The sequence below is a fragment of the Tubulanus polymorphus genome, chromosome 7, assembly GCF_964204645.1.
Source record: "Tubulanus polymorphus chromosome 7, tnTubPoly1.2, whole genome shotgun sequence".
Lineage (NCBI taxonomy): Eukaryota > Metazoa > Nemertea > Palaeonemertea > Tubulaniformes > Tubulanidae > Tubulanus > Tubulanus polymorphus.
In genome coordinates, this window is record NC_134031.1 from 7,958,112 (window position 1) to 7,972,216 (window position 14,105).

The 14,105-nt window shown below is 36.4% G+C and overlaps 1 protein-coding gene across 1 annotated transcript; it reads left to right on the forward strand.

Moving 5' to 3' along the window:
* The first annotated feature begins 37 nt into the window (after positions 1-37).
* On the forward strand, positions 38-4,169 carry LOC141908041 (ADP-ribosylation factor 5-like). The gene is made up of 5 exons (XM_074797832.1): positions 38-1,014; positions 1,114-1,191; positions 2,230-2,303; positions 2,408-2,651; positions 2,728-4,169. Exons 1-5 carry the CDS (start codon positions 957-959, stop codon positions 2,940-2,942), a joined length of 669 nt encoding a protein of 222 aa, XP_074653933.1. The 5' UTR covers positions 38-956; the 3' UTR covers positions 2,943-4,169.
* The last annotated feature ends 9,936 nt before the right edge of the window (positions 4,170-14,105 follow it).

The window sequence follows — 14,105 nt, forward strand, 5'->3', positions numbered from 1 at the left end:
TAGGCAGCAAAATCATATCAAAGAAGACCATTATTCAAGATTATACGTAATCTAAAAGTGACTGAAGTTTTTCCGGGAGTTTCTGAAACAAGATCATCGAAAATATTCGATCAGTCAATATAACATAGCTTTTTGCGTAGTTTTAGATACTGGTATATAAGCACGCAAGCTGTGTTATAACAAGGTACCGGTATCATTTCTATATGTTATGATGTATTTTGACTTAAAGAGTTTAGAAAAAAACTTATAATAATCAAATACCCGAATAGTAATTATAATATTCATATAAAAGCCAATTCAAAATTATAGAAAATCAGCCATGTCATCAGAAATAATGCCAGAAATACGATTCGCGATCTATACATGCAGCAGTCCATTTCACTGGAACTCGTGTTATCAATAAATTGATTGAACGCAAAAACCCTTGAAAAGATATGGAAATGTTTTGAGTGTCGTATGAGTGGGAGAACATTTATATCCCGGTGTCTGACAACAATTACCGGAATTATATTATTATTATGATACATATTCGACATAATATAGAAATTTGGTGGGAATGGCCTTCGGTTTTCCAACCCGATGCTACAAAAGAAGTGATCGTCGCTACTGTTGGCGCCAGGATTCCGCCCCCTACCGTGGGCCAAAGAATTGACCACGTGGAAATTGCTTCCCGCCATACAAGGATAAGGCTAGTAGGCCTAATCACCGCTTACACCACGTACTGATATACACGGTATTCCCCGCCACAAAACATTTTGCCCTGCTGGTAATGAGTCATTCTTGAACACGTCAAAGAAAACAGCATTCATTGATTTCGTATATCACTGTTCATGAACTTCGAAACATACGTATCTATATACGTTATATACGTTCTCGATTCGAGCTAACCGGTATTATATCATACCGTATTATGCTCTAACACAGCAGCACAGTGCTCTGAATTCATAACTGCAGACATGGGACTTAACTGTTCGAGGTTTTTCAAGCAAAAGGATATACGACTTCTCTTTTTGGGTAACTTTTAGATACCACTAAACTTTTCTGTCAGGTCAGCTAGGCTTCTTCAATGAACTCTGAATTGTATGATATACATATCATATACTGTAATTGCAGGTTTGGACGGCGTAGGAAAGACGACGTTGTTGTATAAATTGAAATTAGGCGACGTAGTACAGACTATTCCAACAATCGGTAAAGCATTCACGCAGTTTTAGCGCTGTCTATATATCAAGAACTGTTATCCTGTGTTACATGAACACTCCAATAGGTTTAGTTAATCCTGCCAAATGAATACTCCGATCCAAGTTTAATCTTGCACATACGACCTAGTACAGGACAAATCTGCCGCCTGTACCCTCGAAGACGGGACAATCAACATTCAATTGGTTAAGTCTGGATGACATGATTTACATGTATGGTGAAAAATGTCAATTTATGTCTGTTTATGTCAGACATTCATTTTCAAATAAACAAAATGCCTTGGATCCTAGAGACTGACGAAGTCTTGGCGACAAGTCTGAAGATGGTGATAGTCTATCGACAGTCTGCAGAGAGGGTGAGCTAATACGTACCGAGCTGGGCCCAATTTCACAAAAAGGATTAAGGCCTAAATCGATTTAAGATAAACTGAATTAATGAAGACATTAATGAGATTAAAGAGTTTTTTTTATGAAACTGGGCCCAGGTACAAAAGAATGAAGTACAGGAAGTCGAACCTCGTCAGTACGATTCGGCTTACAACGAAAACCTCAGTAATAAGATGAATTGAAGAATTCCCTGCTTTTCTTATAGAATGTTTCTATAAGAATGTTTGCTCAATACGATCACGTTACAAAACTCAGTACGATGGTCCAAACTGAGTTCCCCTTCTTTACAAAGTTGGTTTTGGCCGTATTTACATGATATGTAAATACGACCAAATCCAACTTATCATGTGTCGTCTATTGAAAGCACGCGCAAGTGAATACCAGCAGCACGATCTTTTCATGAGAATAAAGAGGCAGCGATAAATCCCGTGTGGTGGCGCGGTAGTAAGACCACACATAAGACAAGTTTATATTTTCTGTTGATTGTAAATATTGTGAACCTTATAGTCTCTCTCAATGTACCATAGAAATGACATCCTTACATGCAATAAATTTCTCAATCGGTGTCTGTTAAGATGATCATGGAATACTTCGACTGAAAATATATATTTCCATTAACGAATCCATTTTTGATATTGTTTAGGATTTAACGTTGAAAGTATTGAACACAATAACACCTGGTTGGTTGCATGGGATGTTGGCAGTCGTGATAAAATGGTGTGTATGTATACTTACGTACAGTACCGGTACACATGTAATTCAGTCAGAGAGCTATATGAAAGAGGCTAATAGAATCAATATTTTGTTTTTTTTTGTTTAAGCGTCCTCTGTGGCGACATTATTATCAAAATACATCTGCTGTAGTGTATTTGGTGGATAGCCAAGATAAAGAACGATTGGCAGAGTCTGCTGAATTATTCAAGCAATTAGAATGTGAGGAAGATGACCTCCGTGACGCGGTGTTTCTGGTTCTGGCCAATAAACAAGACGGTGACCATACTATACCTGTTGAGACTATAAGGAAAGAATTTGATATCGATAGAGAAGACAAAACACACGAAATAGGTGGGTATGGTATTAAACATTGTCACAAAAACCTGATCTTCAGCATATGAATTGTGCATGTCTTATTTTTTAACAGGTATATTCCCCATCACTGCCATCGATGGCACTGGTATCGATGAGGCATTGGAGTGGTTAGTGGAAACTGTCGCAAAGAATGAAGCAAAAGCACACTTTCATTCATCGGTTCGAGATGTTGCCATAAAAGACAGTTATCTGGCGTGGCAAATTTGCTCGTCAATCAACGGATATGTTGGGGCAGCTTGGAAACGATTGTACAAAGGAAGTGGATGAATTTCTTGCACTCGCTTCGAGAAATAAACAACGGCAGTACGACATACCCAATTTTATTGCCAATGCTTACAGAGCAGTAATCATATCGATTCTTATCGTGAATGCCAGATATCCTCTGTGAAGATATTATGAAGGCCACACCAAAATATATCAATTCATGAATTGCGATGAAAAATTGAAAAAATAAGGTTCGGGTGGCTGGGTCTCGTGACGTAAACTGGCGTACAGGCGTTTTCAGTCTTTAACGATGTGGTGCAATTATGCTAGTTATGAAATTGAGTGGAATGAACTTTCGATTACTATGTTCAGTGTTACTGAGCAGTGTTCAGGCAATAACACAACACAAATACAGTTACCCTTGTCAACCAAAAGAAAAAAAAAATATCATCCAAAATAAGTGGTCAGGTGTAACTGAGATTACATATTTGTCCACATAAAAATTTAACCAATTCATCTATCTTCATGTTTCAGTTATACTAACAAACAAAAAATATAAACCTATGAAAATGAAAATTGAAGATTAAACCTTTTGTATGGTCGAAATAGTTTGTTGCGAAAAAAGTATAGATACGCATTGTACTGTAAGTAGATGAATTTGACTAATTAACCTTAGACATATTCTCTGAGAAGTGTACCGCATTTGAATACTTCTAGTACGAAATGAAACTAAAATTGATTTATGCTGATTGGTATTATGAAGACGTTTAGGATATATATATTATTGGGCTTTCATGAATTATACCAATAAAGCTTTCGGGAACATAGTAGTAGGGTTCAGTTATCAGCGGTCAAACAATATCAACAAGTGGAAGCTGGAGTTCGTGGCCAGTATTGCAGTATCAGACAACCTGCGTGGATATGTACATACATAAACATAAATAGAAATTATATAAATAAACAAGTGTGGAAGTGACGTATGTGTCTACGTAGGTAAACCTAATATGGTGCGGCCATGGACTCCGTTGAGTGCAAAAATATATTTTTAGAAAATTGTGACGTGTGCAGACACGTCATCGCCCATACATGGATGGGAGGAATGTTGTGACGTATGAATACGTCACAAGCCATGAATTCCAAGCCATGTGTAGAAGAGGGCCTGCACACGTTACTAAAGATAAAATAATATAAAAGGGTTTAAGAAAGCTTTAGAGGGAGGCTGGATAGAAGAGGTTTTAGAGAGAGCTCCGGGAATGATCTGTATACATCTAGTAAGAGGAAATAAACGAAAGATAACTTTAGAAATTGTTAAGTTATTTCTGGGAGCCGTGTAAGAAGTCAAGACCAAGGACTGAGATCTGATCTAAGAGAATGAGCACCATCATTGAGAGGAATTATTACCACGACGCTAGTTGGAGAACCCAATCCGGATTCACAGCACTGGAAGATATACGGACCATAACATTGGTGAAGAATCCATACCCGCAACATTGGTGGGAGTTCCATCACCACAACAATTGGAACTAGATGCCTAGAAAAAAAAAGAATTGTGAATCATACTATTTAAACTGGCGATAACTTTTTTGATCGTACGGTAGTATCTTATATCCAAATTCCTATAATTTTCTATCATCTTCATTTGACCACTAATTCGAGACAAAGAAGCAACTATATTACCTTCGGCTGACAAAAAGTTACCGTAATGCATTGTATCCACTGTAACAGCAGCAATGTTCACGATCTATACGGCCATCTCGTCACAGGTGTAGTTGAATACGATCTTCTCATGAGGTCAACGTTCCAGTCACAACAAATAGTTTAACATCTGTACTTGTGTAAGTCACGAGGACTTAAATTTGGGTTCTCTTCCATCTGTAACCGTCGATCTGTGAAGGTAAACCCAGTTCTCCGCCATCTGTAACCGGCTGGTTGTTGTATCGGCAGGCTGGCTGGGGAACTAGTATTTACACCAGCGGTACAGGATTCCATCCATCAGGAACAACAAGGCAGTTAAACCTTATATATACAATCTTTATTGCATCCCGGAATGAGAATGATTATCATAACTTTGCATAGTCTTTATATACAGAATCATGAGTATAATGTGAGAACTAGGTGTCAGATAAGTTGTAGACTGAGGACTCACAAACTAACACCTAGTGACATGTTTGAGAGACGTAAATTAATTAATGAGGAGCACTGACTAGAGCTAATTACTTTGAATACATATTGAGTCTTACATGTTGATTACGATAAAGCACATATTGATACTATATTCATAAGTTATATTACATTATTAATACTATTATTATCATTATTAAGCATTTCATATAGTAAGAGATATGAAATATTATGAACCATTCGATATAAAATTGTAGATATATATGATTATAGAATATGCAACTTATATCAGGGTGACATTAGGATTAGATTTAGGATCAGAGATAGAGGTTACTATGAGGCATCAATTCAGGAAGTAGTGAACTATACCATTGACAGTTGGGAGACTGTTTCTCTGTTAAGGAACATGAATATATCATTTAATATCAAAGACATGCGACGCTGCTGCTACGTGTCTCCACTGATGTGTATGTCTTCACATCAACCAACTGTCGAAGACGAGTTTCCTGCTAGTATGTAACAAAATGATATATAAAATATCATATTCATTGATTTTTGGGAATAATTAATTAGGTGAAAGGTGTCATCGAAACAGAATAATGCAAGACGATGAGTATATGCGTTCACACGGAACTGGCGTGAGGGGCCTATTGTCAACCGTCCTGTACAGTTATCACCTTACTGAAGGTGTCTACCTGTCAACCGTCCTGTACAGTTATCACCTTACTGAGGGTGTCTCCTGTGCAGTCATCACCGAACTGTTGTGTAGAGTGTCTACCTGTCAACCGTCCTGTACAGTAATCACCTTACTGAGGGTGTCTACCTGTCAGCCGTCCTGTGCAGTCAACACCGAACTGTGTGTAGGGTGTCATCTGTCAACCGTCCTGTAGAGTCATCACCCTAGTATGTAAGGTGTCGCATGTCATCAGCTGTAGAATATGGATCCCCAATCAAAGAACTATTTTCATGGAACTTCTTTTAGTTCCATATTACTACGCTTTATGTTTCAGCTTGCGCATTAATTCCCCGATTGTCGTGTGAAGGTGGTCTATTTTATAGGGGAAACGTTTATGAATCAGAAAGAGAAGAACCAAATAAAATTTTTGATAATAATAACTTTATTTTCCCTTGAATTTTCATATTCATTATTCAGTTTATTCTCTTTCTATGTAACAAACTTATTTTCAAACGAAAGTTTGTTTTTGTGCGCGCGCAAAAACAAATATTACCGCGCAAAAACAAACTTTTAAAGAGCATATGCCATCAAAATAGAATATTGTGTAAAATTCATTTTCAAATGTGATGTATTCACAAATATCAAATATGGAACTGGTTTGAATTTTAGTTCAGCCATTACTTAGAAATGTGACTTTTAAATCGGCAATTTCAGCACGTGCTCACTGTTATTGTTTATCTTAGCAGGTGCGTGTTTCTGACGTCATCTCTTACAAACGCTCGCGGCTTTCAGTCATTTCACTAGATATTTCATGCGATATTTTATCGTTTTGGAGTGATTTGAATTAATAAACTCTTACCATTGTATAGTGTTGCTACCGTTGTATATGACATGATAATCGTATATAAGTGAGTAGCGCTGTAGGTCAGTGAATACGGTGAACAAATGGTGTTTATTTTATCGATTATACATAGGCTACGCGTACTAGCGCGCACACGTGCTTGTGTTGATTGTCATAGTTTAGGTTTAGGTTTATTTATTTCGCTCTAACCAAACATTGGTATATAGAGGTTACAAGAATTTGTACAATAAAATTTATAATTTACAAAACTTAAAAACAAGAAAATAGAGATACACATAGAATAGAATAATAATAGAGATAACAGATATGTATACATGAATTTTACTTAAGTAGCTTGAGACCAGCATTTACAAATCTAGCGAGTTTAATTAATATATTGTTATTTACAGCATTAGATAACATCATAAATAGCGCCACGCGCGGGTTGAATATGAACTATACGCACGGAGTGAAGGATAAATAGATGACTATTCCGCTAAATATTACGGCTAATTTGTGCTCCTCTTTTCAATAAGTCACATCTCAGGTCGTTATATGTATACTAAAGTTTCTTCTGGTTAAAAAATCGCGGAAAGTACAATTTTGATGCCATTTGCCCTTTAACGTGCAAAAACAAAATAATCCGTTTTTGTGCGTTTAAAGTTTGTTTTTGCGCGGACGCAAAACGAATATTTGTTTTTCGCAACAACGAAAGTTTGTTTTCGCGCGGTCAAAAACAAATATTACCGCGCAAAAACAAACTTTTAACGCGCAAAAACAAAATAATCCGTTTTTGCGCGCTAAGTTTGTTTTTGCGCGGGCGCAAAAACGAATATTTGTTTTTGCGCGGTCGTGAAATTAAAAAATATTACGCCTGCTGGTATGATGTTACGCTGTCGCCATCTATTAGATCAAACAGTAACTATGTGATAACTTATTAGATCTACCTAGTCCCAGCCCTCATTAACATAAGATTTTAATATAAAATGGAACTGGTAGAACATACTGAAAATAGCCTGTTCAATCTAACCCGACTATTATACCCAACTGCTGAAACATTAAAAAATATTCAATACGGTTAGTCATGGGACAAATAGAGACCTGAGCGATGTAAAGCAATGTAAACAAAGAAACAACATCAAATTTCATTTATTTTTAATAATTCTGTATCTACAAATCTGGATGCATGGTCTAATATGGGAATTGTTTTTTTTATGTGAAAATATAACGTGTATGGTATTTCTATCTAACACGTTCGTACCAAGTGCTGCAGATTCCAATTCAATTTTCTGCTAGATGTCTCTCAGAAAAAGAATCTCTCAGAAATGAACATAAATCTCTCTATGTAAGGTAGAAAACTAGCTGAAAATCACGCCAATATTTTTCTTCATATTTTAAAAGGTTGTGACACCGTAAAAACCGTTATGATATGCTAATATACATTAATAACTATCACGCGTTATTAATACGGTTGTGTGTGGGCTGATGTGCCTACGTCATCAATATATAATGGGGCTAGACTGGTCGCCGGTCAATCAAATTCAACTATCGGTATTTTCAAGCTCAATATAACTTCATTGTATTGTGATCAATCAAAGACAATAACAAGGATATATGCATATTTGTATTCATCAAGGGGTCGTTAATTTTAGTAAAGTTAGTTTTCCTTTTAAATCAATTAATACAACTGCATAGATTAATTATTTCTTTAGTTACTGTTTAATCTAATAGATGGCGACAGCGTAATATCATAGTAGCGCACGTAAATCATTTTTTTGCGCTACTTGACGCCCGCGCAAAAACAAATCTTAGCGCGCAAAAACTTTTAGCGCGCAAAAACGGATTATGTTTTTGTGCGTTAAAAGTTTGTTTTTGCGCGAATATCCGTTTTTGCGCCCGCGCAAAAACAAACTTTAAGCGCACAAAAACGTAATAATCCGTTTTTGCGCGTTTAAAGTTTGTTTTTGCGCGGGAATATTTGTTTATGCGCGGTCATATTTGTTTTTGCGCGTTTTCGTGGAGGACGAAAAAATATTTTTTACATGTCCCGAATCAGCCACCATACTTTTACCATACATGGCTCGGCGCTCACGGATTGTGACGTAGTCTCATGTCACAATATGTGCACTTTCCAGAGCTCAAAGCTGTAAGATGTAAGAATGGAAAATGAGTCATGATGCGACAAATTGATGCAAAATCAGAGAAAAGTACAAAATAAACAGTATTGCATGCAATAGAAATTGTTCTTTGAGTCCTTTGGTTTTTGTACTTCGACGTTAGATTTGCATCTTTTGAACTTTGAAGTTGGACTTGCATCTTTAGAACTTTTAAGTTAGAATTCACACTTTAGTAAGCCTATTTAGAGGTCAGAATTACATTTAATTAGAAATTTTATTTCCGCTTTCTGGAGTTACAGTTGGCTTTTTATCAATCGTAGCCTGCTAGATGGTGGTATTGAAAGATACTAGGGAGTTTTGTCATCGCTCCAGCGCCGTGGTGCTGTCGTTTAATGAAGCAACTAATACAAACGAACCAAACCCATATCCTAGCTATGCTAGCTATCGGACGATAACATCCAATTTCTGGTATATATGAAAATGGGGGTGCTGAAACCAACACAAGAGAAATATCGAGGCTACAGTGACTGCACTTAAAAAAAGGACAAACAACATGCATAAATATGGGTATATTCTGTAAATGGTGCCTGAGTGATTCAACACACTAGTATAGCACAGCAGGTTAATATACTTAGTGTATACTCAAGGAAAAACAAGTCAATTATCTCAATATGCCCTTCTCGTCCTGGGCAAGTAGTTGAGACAGAAATTCACTTTTTGTGTGAATGTCTAGCATATATCGATTGTCGTATTACATTATTCTCTAAAATCAAGGAACTCTGAGATATTGATATGGATATTCTATCCACTACAGACCAATTGTCCTTGATTCTAGTGGATGATCATATTATTTATCACGTCTGTAAGTTTGTAAATTAGGCGTCTCGGCTGCGTAATGCACCGCCATAATGCATTTAACCAATATACTTATTTCCTATTATTTGTCTTGTGAGCCTATATAGGCTGGCTTTTAGTTATCTTTAAAAGATGACAATAAACTTTTCAATAAACGTTCCTTTGTGTGCAGAGCTCAATTTCGTCCCCACAATGGTAACATTCTGGGTAATTCTGGATTTTAGAAATTGGGAAATTTTATCAAGTAAAACGTACCACACGCTGCTCGACTATAAAACTGACTATTAAATGTTCAACAATGGCAAACGGACTGCTTAACATCTTCCATAGCAAAGACATATCGTGATATTTAACGAAATTTTAACTCCAGAAAACTATGACTGTACATCTCCCTATTGCCGGAATCGTTGTGTGACTTTCGTTGATTTCGGTGTAGCAACCAGTCTGCTTTCTTTCTTACACTCTTCCAATTATCTAGTGTGTTTCTCCCTGGATTGAAACAGGTCGGTGTAGCAACCAGTCTGCTTTCTTTCTTACACTCTTCCAATTATCTAGTGTGTTTCTCCCTGGATTGAAACAGGTAGGCGAAACATCCCTTTAAGAAATAGTAGTAACGCATGTACAGGACTCCTTGGCGATGAAAAGCATTAACTCTTAATAGAATGCAATTTCTTATTCATCCGTATCAGAGTCAATAAGAAAGAATAACTTATTTTGAAGGGCACCGCAGAGGTGAATCAATCGTCGTTTAATTCACCTGCGATTGAATTCGAGAGACCAAGGTTGACACACTTTTGGACGGATTCGGTGCGAAGACTGATCCAATGCACAAGTAGAGATAAGCGAACCTTGATCAGGACTATTGAGTTCAATTTTGGAAAGATTTGATTATATATGGATTATCAAACGTCTGAAATACATCAGATATTTCAGTGCGTCTAGTCATTCATCTTCCATCTTGAAACAATTTGGACGAATGTCCCAAGCGAACATCCAGAGAACATTGGGATGGTATTAGTATTGTATTCTGGAGTAGTTGAAAGCTGGGAATGAATGTTCCAATGAGTTAAACGCAATTGTGTAAGTCGTGAGATGATTTGAATGATGATATTAAGCCAGCAATGCTTTTTAGCATAAACACACATTAAACGAAACGAACCACGTTTTTGAATACTTATTCTAACACATGTTACGATGAAAAATCATGAATAAGCTTTGAATAATTATAATAATTAGCACCATTTAATCTCAGCTGACTAATCCAACCAGGCTGGTGTTTATTAGAGACAATAAATGCAGGATTTCTGCTGATGAAAAATACAAAAAAATAAAAACGCCCAATTAGCAAAGGATTTTACTATATATGAAAATCTATTTTCAGAATGTTCACTAAAACTTTGATCGTTGCTTTGGCCATTTTTATGATCCTCGGTCTTTTCATAAAAATTTCGAGTAAATTAAAATGATTTTGTATTTATGCACGAAATTCTCTGTTTTTATATCTATTTACGTGGTCTTCACAAATTACAGATGAAGTACATATTGCCAAGAGAGGTGTACCATGTTTCGGCCTAGGTAGATTCGGTCTCGGTCAGGGAACCTACTGGCTGATTTGGTGGACCAAGCAGCAACTGTTGTAGCTGCGGTATTGAAAAATGCTGCAAAAATTAATACATCCCATGAATATGTATTGAATACCGAATAAAAAGTTGTGATCAAAATCATTGTTTTAGTTATAACGTCTTAATGATTTAACCTATATTTCGCATCGGTAGGTTACATATTTTGGGATCATTAGTGTTAGACGTACGGAGCCCAGGAGGTGATATGGTGAAAAAAGTAAATTTTCTTCGTCCGAACAAAATAATCTTTACGTACAATGATACAATTAATACAATTATACAGCAAAGAGGACATTTATTTCTAGGTATGCCCGTTTTTATGGTTATGAATTTACAGTAGACTCTGTGGCTCAACTCCAGAACAGGTTAAAGTAGATCTACGGGCTCAACTCCGGTATCCGGTTAAGTAGTCGCAAGACATTTCACCAAGAAAAAGAATTACTAAGTACGTGCTGAACGATGGAAGGAGGCACGTGAAGCAGTTTTCACAAGTCGACAATCCACAATCGGAAACAACGCACTAGTCGACCAGTTCTCACGTCGACAATCGGCAATCAGAAACCTGATAGCCGACCAGTCCTCCCCGTCAGAACCACAGGGGTTTGGCGATGGGCTTGGATTTTATTTCCGAGTTGTTGATAATCTCGCGAGATATTTAGCGCCATTCTCGCGAGATTATCAACAACCCGGAAATAAAATCCAAGCCCATCGCCAAACCCCTGTGATCAGAACTGGCAACACTCACCTTATCTATTGAACACCCCTTCCTTTAACCCTGGATCCGCCCTTGGGTGGGATATCACACATCACAGAATCACGACAAATGACGGTAGTGCGGCTGACTTTAGATTGACAATGATTCTCTAATCGGAAAAATGAGATGAAAATAATAATACGTAAAGGTTCAATACGCATCAATAATTTGCATGGATTCGAACTACAGGTGAGTTTACCTTATAAACGAAGGGTCCGTAATGATAAATGATGTATTTTGGCATAATGATATACTTTCGTTCGAACGAAAAGATTATTTCGTTCCCGCGAAAAACATTTCGTGGCTACGAAAAAGATTATTTCGTTTCCGCGTTTATTTTTCACGTGTCACGTGTCGCGGGGGCTCCGTATATAAAGATACATAAAAGATATAATATATCGATGTTCTGCGGGTGGTAAGAAACGAGATTGATCATTCGTCTATTCATTGCACCAGCAAATGTTTTACTGATAAGTTCTATCATTCTACTGATATTATCATGATGAAAAATAACTTAAAAAATCATTCATTAAAAAACCCAGTAAGGGCCAACTTCTAAATCTTGAGAAATGACGATTCCCAGCCGAACAAGTGATATGTGAATTCCGGTTATCTTGTCGTTTGTATTCAACCTTAAAATATATTTGTGAAATGAATAAATCGTCTTTTTAAAGATTTGTATAGTATATCTTTTTTCCGTTTTATAGTTGATTGAAGAATAGCAATCTATAGTGAATCATTGGCTGTTAAAATGGGACATCATTTCCATAATCCAAAAATATGCAACCTACCGATGCGAAGGATAGGTTAAAGGTATTATGAAATAATTTTGACCCTTGCTACATAAAAAGGAGAGATTACAGAACTGTTTGCCATTAACATTTAATGGTTGTATATGCGTTTAAAATTTTTCAGAAGTGTTCATGGGAAGACATAGAGACATAGAAATATAAATAAGAGGCATATAAATGACAAGAAAGACATGGATCAAAATGATAGATATATTCATTCAAGTGATTAGCGCAGTTTTTATGTCAAAGCTTTAATTTTAGGTTTTAAAGAATTTATTTGGTTCCTTCTCACAAAATAGGATAGGATATTACGCCTCTACATTATATACAGCACACAATACATGCATTTATTTGAATAAAGATCTCACCTCGGGGAGGATCAACAGTGAGAAGATTAGAGCACTCTCTTGGAGGCCATGGGCATAATAAGAACAATTTTTCCTGTTGTCAATATTTGACCGGATTCTAAAAGGAACTGCGGAGTTGTGAGCGAGATAAGATCAACACATTTCATTTTATTTTTATTTTGCCGTGTAAGGTTCTGCCACCGAAATTCACGAAGATTTCTTCAATAAAAATGAACATCGTCAATTTGCTATTCGCCATTCATTCGTACATAGCTTTAATCAGCGCGGAAAATGGAGTCAGTTTAGATTGTAAGTTATCTTTATTCCATTTAAAAAGAGTTTAAAATCTAATTTCAATATTTTTCGGTTGTATATATTTTGTAAACCATACGTACGGCATGATGAATCTATACTTTTTGAGTCATTATCTTTAGATGGCTGCGTCTCTTATAAAAAAAGTATATCTGTTTAAAGTTGATTATTTATTTGATGAGGTAAGAATTGTGATAAGTGAATTGTAATTGCTGGTCTCATTTGAAGTGTACTTGTGTCTATACGGGTAAAATACAGGCCACAGTGTCATAAACGCTCGATTGAAGAGTTCATCACTTTTGTAAAACTGAACCAAGCCGTGTAGATTTCTTTTAAAATCAACTGTCGAATGAATTTGGTGTATTTTCATTTAGCTTACTATTTTGCTGGATACTCACGACTTATCAAAAGTGACTGTAGGGCGACAGATCTATATAAAAAAGAAGTTGATACGCCAGACCAATGTCGCTATTACTGCGATATTGAAAGTCGATGCGATCTATTCCTTACGTTCGACAAAGAATGTTTGATTAAAAGCGCCCCGAGATGCAACACACCACCTATAAAAAATCATCTAATGCTGTTTAATAAAAGAGGTAACCTTTATGACCATTCCTTAATCGCACTCAGGGTTAAGATTCCTTGTCCATTTTAATAAATTCTAATTCTCAATTTTACTCTAATCTCTCCTTTTAGAGTTAAGATCAAACTTCACCGCACATCGCAAGCACACTAACACGGGGCATCTCGGGAAATATAAGTCTTTGACGTTCGATCAGTGCGAACAGAA